This window comes from Charadrius vociferus, unplaced genomic scaffold (genome assembly GCF_000708025.1).
Source record: "Charadrius vociferus isolate BGI_N301 unplaced genomic scaffold, ASM70802v2 scaffold562, whole genome shotgun sequence".
NCBI classification, from domain to species: domain Eukaryota; kingdom Metazoa; phylum Chordata; class Aves; order Charadriiformes; family Charadriidae; genus Charadrius; species Charadrius vociferus.
Genome location: NW_009647234.1, coordinates 1,205,205 through 1,211,577, shown reverse-complemented (window position 1 = coordinate 1,211,577; position 6,373 = coordinate 1,205,205). Strand labels below are relative to the sequence as shown.

The window sequence follows — 6,373 nt, the reverse complement described above, 5'->3', positions numbered from 1 at the left end:
GGTGCTAAGCCATTCCAGGAGAACAGACCGTCTGCAGAAATTTACAATTACAGTATTTGGGAAGATTTACGTTGTTGGCTTTGGCATAGGCGAGTCCAGGGTTTGCTGCTACTGAGATATGTAAACTAAAACTTAATCTGAAAGCTTTATTTTATTCTGTTTGTCTAAGGCTGGCATTGTTCTTAAAAATTGGAAGGTGCTGGAGAGGGGAGGATAATCTGAAGGAAGTTAAAGCTGCAGATTTTTCATTTCTAGCCTTTTTAAATGAGATTCTTTCACTGGTCATAGTTAAATTACACTTGGAGCGGTAGCAGTCTGGACCACAGATTGATTTTCTCCTCCCTCCATCCCTAGCAAATATAAATTCAATGTGCAAAGCTTGTGCACATCACTTCCTCCTGTAGCAAAATAAACTGCTTATAATGTGAAATTTACTCACATGGACGGAAGATGGCAGGGGTTGTAACTTTTTATCGGATGCCACAGTTCTTCGATTTTACACATTTTTGTAAAGAAAGGTATGTTTTATTTTTAATTTCCCGTTTATTTTTAACTTGTCTATCTTTAAAAAATGTCTGCCTTTCCTATCTGTCTACCAATTTGCAAGAGTATTTTCATGTTTATTAGGCTGCCTTCACATAAATGTTCCTCTATAGTCATCAGTATTGCGGCCGTAAGACTGCAGCTTCCATTTGATTTCTTAACCCTCCTGTTTTACAGGGTGAAAACGAATCCCATTTGCACAGAAAATACTGTGTCAAACCACCTTTATCCTAAAACCAAATAAAAATCAGATTATTCTGGTTTTAGTGTAACGGAATTCTATTGAATTTTACTGTACATAAAATGAAAAGGTAAATCTGCAGATGTACCGGTTATCCCTGCACATAAAAAAGAGAAAGATTTTTGTTAGCATATACAATAACATGAACATGGAAAATGAATTTAAAATCTTGTCCACAATCTAGTATCCTGTAATGGCGAAAGAAACAAACATACGAAAGAAAGGTGAGATGTGCGATTACACGCATATATTGCCAGTTTATCGGTACTCAGGTGATGATCATTTAGGAAAATGCGGGTAGAGAAATTTTGCATTAGTAATTTATTTTTCATGGAATAGGGGCCAAAGATAGCAACGCTTGTCACCTAGGCACTCTATTCTGTATTTTAAATGCAAGTATCATTGATCAGAGGAAACTGGACTGATTATGGTGATTCTATTTATTTGTTGATTGTTGACATCGCAAACAAAAAGCAATTGTCTGCGCCAAACTATATGCTTAAACATATTTTTCAGTTTAACAGTGCAATTTTAGCATGATGTTTTACTCCCTCTCAAGTTCCTTTGTGTAACCCATTTTCACTGCAAAACAGTAATTGGACGTTATTGTAGCTTCAGCTGCGACGTGGCGCTCTGAACATCCAAAAAGGAGGACTGGGAAATATTCCTCTACCTTCGTAAGTGTCCTAAACACGAACGCACTGCTCTCACACTGCTGTCGGATGATGGTTCAAACAGACTGCACAATGCTTTTAAAATCCTCCTACAAGTCAGGCACCTCAGCTTCCACTGATTTGCTGCGGACTGAGGGTGCTTAATACCTCATAGCGATGTGCTTATCAGGATGTCTTTTACTGGTAAATTAGACACGGGAGGATGATGTACTTCTCCATCTTGTAGATGAGAGAGAATAATACCTAGATTATCAATGAGCAGTGGGTCATGTTGCCACGGTTACGATGTGAGATATGATGTTTTTTCCCACTGTAATTTTTTCCGTAATCTGTTAAGGACTGCAGCTTTTACAATGTCTGATACTTTTTTCTCTCATACATTGTAGTGTTAAGATGGCAGAATAACCATGGGAGACTGGAATTTCCTTGGAGGCATTTTAGAGGAGGTCCACATTCATTCCACTATTATTGGAAAGATTTGGCTAACGATCCTCTTTATATTTCGAATGCTTGTCCTTGGAGTGGCAACTGAGGATGTTTGGAACGATGAACAATCAGAATTTATATGCAATACAGAGCAACCTGGTTGCAGAAACGTGTGCTATGATGAGGCCTTTCCCATCTCTCTCATAAGATACTGGGTCTTGCAAGTTATATTTGTGTCTTCCCCTTCCTTGATGTATATGGGTCATGCCCTATACAGACTAAGAGCCTTGGAAAAAGAAAGGCAAAAAAAGAAAGCTCAGGTAAGAGTTGAACTCGAAAGCACTGAATTAGAAATGACGGAAAATCGGAAAAGACTGGAGAGAGAACTCCGGCAATTGGATCAAAGAAAGCTAAACAAAGCACCCCTGAGAGGCTCTTTGCTCTGCACTTATGTGATACATATTTTCACAAGATCTGCAGTGGAAGTTGGTTTTATGATTGGGCAGTATCTTCTTTATGGCTTTCATCTAGATCCCCTTTATAAATGTCAGAGAGATCCGTGTCCAAACACAGTTGACTGCTTTGTATCTAGACCAACAGAAAAGACAGTGTTCATATTATTCATGCAATCAATAGCAACTGTATCATTGCTTTTAAATATTCTAGAAATTATCCACCTAGGATTCCGAAAAATTAAAATGGGACTCTGCGGGCAGAATAAAAACAAGGATGACCCGGACAAATTCTATGTAAACAAATCTAAGAAATATTCTGTGATACCACATTCCTCTTTGGGAATATCCACCACCCCTCAAAAACCCGTTCCTTCTGCACTTAGCGGTTATACCTTTTTAATGGAAAAGCAAACTGACACTGCTGTCTATCCAGTTCTAAATTCTCCTCCCATGTTTCAGTCTGTGCAAAATAACCATACAGAAAGCAGCAGCAGCTACACCCATCACAATCAGGAAAATAAATCACCAAAGAAGAGGCCAGCTACAAATGCTTTAGACAATCAGACTCAAAATACCAGTACAAATAATAACGAAGGCTTGTTTGGCAGGCCTGGGACTGAAGTGCGTGGTGCCCAAAAAGAAGCTGAAAATAAACATTTCCTTGTTGGCACTCAGGATGCAGATATAGCTTCGAGCACGTGCTTGAGAAGCTTTGCTGAAATGCCATCTCAAACGTTGCTGCAACCCGATACAACTTTTCCTGTTACTGGTTTCAGAAGACATCACGGAATCGGTTCGTCTTGGAACTGTTCGGCAATGGTTGAGAGTGCAGGATATTCAACAAATTCTCTTCCAAAGAACAGCAACAGAAGACAAAGCAGTTTCAGTGCAAACAAAGCCCAACCTCCTTACAATGCTGATGTAAAAAATTCTAGCCGGCCAGACACTCCTGACTCTACAGGGGAGGTGAGCTCAGAATCTAAACATACTAGAAACCGTGATAGTCCTAAGCCCTTCTCTCTGTCTAGGCGACTGTCACTGTCGAGTAATGCCAGCAGCAGGCGTGCCCCCACTGACCTTCAAATATAGTGTGAATCGTACTAATCAATGCTGGGATAATTACTGAACGTTGTGACATAAGCAAGACCTATGTATGAGAGTAGCCAAATCTTTCAACTTTAACCAGCTGTTTCACGTCGATAGAAAAGTTGTGTATCCCTTTGAATATTAGCCAAGTAACTTTTAAACAGTCTCTTTGCTTTCTTTGTAATGAAAGGGTGGCTTAGACCTCAGCATATAACTTCTATACTACCCTTCCAGCTAGAAAGGAAAACGTACGTTGTATAAGTTCACATATTAGGAAAAATCAGGCATAAAATCACAGCTGATACTGTTTAAACTGAATAAAAGTAGAAGACAAAATTTACAGTTGAACCATATATTTTACGAAGACCAGTAAATGAAATTAGGCTAAATATGGGACTGGGGCTCTCAGGAGAAATTAATTATTGGTTAATATGTTTCTGCTTAATCTCTCTGAGAATCCAAACGGACATTTGATAGCTGTCTGAAAGCAGAATGTCAAACATTCTGCTGTTTGAACTGTGTTAAATACAAAAAGAACAAAACATTTGATACATGTATCACTAATTCTCTGACTCCAGGGTACACATTTTTTTCAGTGTATCACAACCGACTTCCTCAATAGAAAAATCAGAGTGAATCTCTTATGCTATACTATTACCGTTAAACACACTATTAGATTTTTAAAGCGTCATGAATTACAAATGAGTTGTGAGCTTTACTTCTGAGATTCTGCACAACACTAATAAGCCAGCAATTATTATTATTTTTTTATAATCAGAAAACAAGTTACTGAAATTTTCTGATCGGTAAACTGTAAAAAAAACTGTAAAAACTGTAAAACTACTCCTTTTCTGAATGCTATACGGTCCATCTGTCCCCCGAATTCTGACGAACTTTTAAATCAGGGAATGCTTATAATTGTTTAGAAAGGGCATTTCCATTTATGCTGTCTATGGGGGTAATAAAACAAATAAAGGACATTCATCCACTTGATGGTCCAGTCCGTATAGTGTAAGACAAGTTCCACAAAACATCTTGAAATAATAAAGGAGGGAAAGATGAACAAAACTCTGTGTTACTTTTGTCATTGAGACTTCTATGAATGAAATACATTTACTTGAGTCGCACAACACTGAGAGGCTGTAAATTCTTGGCGAGGTGGTCACATCTGGAATGCATTAGTGTATACAAGTGTATTTTTTACAAGTGGATTTGACTTACTGTACATGTACTGGAAAAATAATTTGTGAGATGTAGCATCATGATGTTATGACATCATTAAATTCTTAATGTGCATTACCATTATGGTTACAAGCCAGTCATGTTTCAGACTGGCTGAAGGCTGTACAATATTAGGAAAAAAAGGAGCCAGAAAACCTTAAAGGCTCTTTGGCTTGCAGCAGCAGCATTAATTTGACCCTGTTCACACAAGAAATACACATCAATACTATTAGAACTATTCCCTGTAGACTTCTTGCCAGCAGCTGTTCTTCTCACCTCTAGTATTGCTGTATGTATATACATAAATACTGCCCTATGTAATTCAGTTTACACTGTAAAATTTAACTGTGTAATATATAGGAATGTATGTAAATGTAACACATGATTTAGCTGAGTTAATGCTGCTATTGTGGCTTTAATTGTTGCACTTCTTGATGTGTTTGACACCATCCCACATGATATCCTGGTCTCTAAATTGAAGAGACATGGATTCAACAAATGGACCACTTGGTGGATAAAGAACTGGCTGGACGGTCGCACTAAAAGAGCTGCAGTCCCCGGCTCAATGTCCAAGTGGAGAGAAGTGACGAGTGGCGTTCCTCAGGGGTCGGTACTGGGACCTGTATTTGTTGCAGACATGGACAGTAGGGTCGAGTGCACCCTCACAAGTTTGCCGATGATACCAGGCTGTTTGGCGAGGTGGACACGCTGGAGGGGAGGGATGCCATCCAGAGGGACCTGGACAGGCTGGAGAGGTGGGCCCAAGACAACCTCATGCAGTTCAAGAAGGCCAAGTGCAAGGTCCTACATCTGAACATAAGAAGGACATGGACCTGCTGGAGCGTGTCCAGAGGAGAGCCACGAGGATGATCCGAGGGCTGGACCACCTTTCCTATGAGGAGAGGCTGAGAGTAAACATTAGGAAGAAATTTTTTACTTTGAGGGTGGTGAGGCACTGGAAGAGGTTGCCCAGAGAGGTTGTTGAGGCCCCATCCCTGGAGGTGTTCAAGGCCAGGCTGGAGGTGGCCTTGGGCAACCTGGTCTGGTGGGAGGTGTCCCTGCCCATGGCAGGGGGGTTGGAACTCGATGATCTTTAAGGTCCTTTCCAACCTAAACCATTCTATGATTCTATGCGTAAGTTTCTGTGGACAATAACTGCATTTTTTGCATGTTTTGGGTTTAATGTGTCTGTAATAAAAAGCCTAGTATTTAAGGCACTCCACTCCCACAGTCTAAACAATAGCAAATTAACATTTAGATTCTCACGTACTGCATTTGCACTTCTGTTCTTTCAAGGCAAGCTACAAAAGAATTTGTTTTCCTGCTGCTGACAGGATTTTTCTTAACTTCCTTTTTGCGTGGACATGGGCCAAACGTTCTATGTCATCACAGCACGTTGCCAACAGAAACGGGTAACTTAACCCCAGTGAGGACTGAAGACACTGCAGAAGAGCAGAAAAAGCGGGGAAAGACCCTAACATGGCAGGTGCGGGATCATTCGGTTGGCTCTTCTTTTGATTTTTATAATTAACAAATCTTACCGGTCAGTAGATACCACAGCGTTTCACAGAAATAAACCGGTGTAACCGCTTCCGTTTTTTAAAAGCGGCGACGGCAAAAGGCTTTATTTTCGGCGCGAAGGTTCCGCCGCGTCTCTCGGGAGCCCCTCGGCCCGGCGCCTCCGCAGGGGCAGCTCCTCCCCGGGCCCTCTCTCCGTCATCTCCAGC

At 40.5% G+C, this 6,373-nt stretch overlaps 1 protein-coding gene across 1 annotated transcript; it reads left to right on the top strand.

Moving 5' to 3' along the window:
• The first annotated feature begins 1,865 nt into the window (after positions 1-1,865).
• On the top strand, positions 1,866-3,428 carry GJA9 (gap junction protein, alpha 9, 59kDa). Its single transcript, XM_009879867.1, has one exon. It carries the CDS (start codon positions 1,866-1,868, stop codon positions 3,426-3,428), a length of 1,563 nt encoding a protein of 520 aa, XP_009878169.1.
• The last annotated feature ends 2,945 nt before the right edge of the window (positions 3,429-6,373 follow it).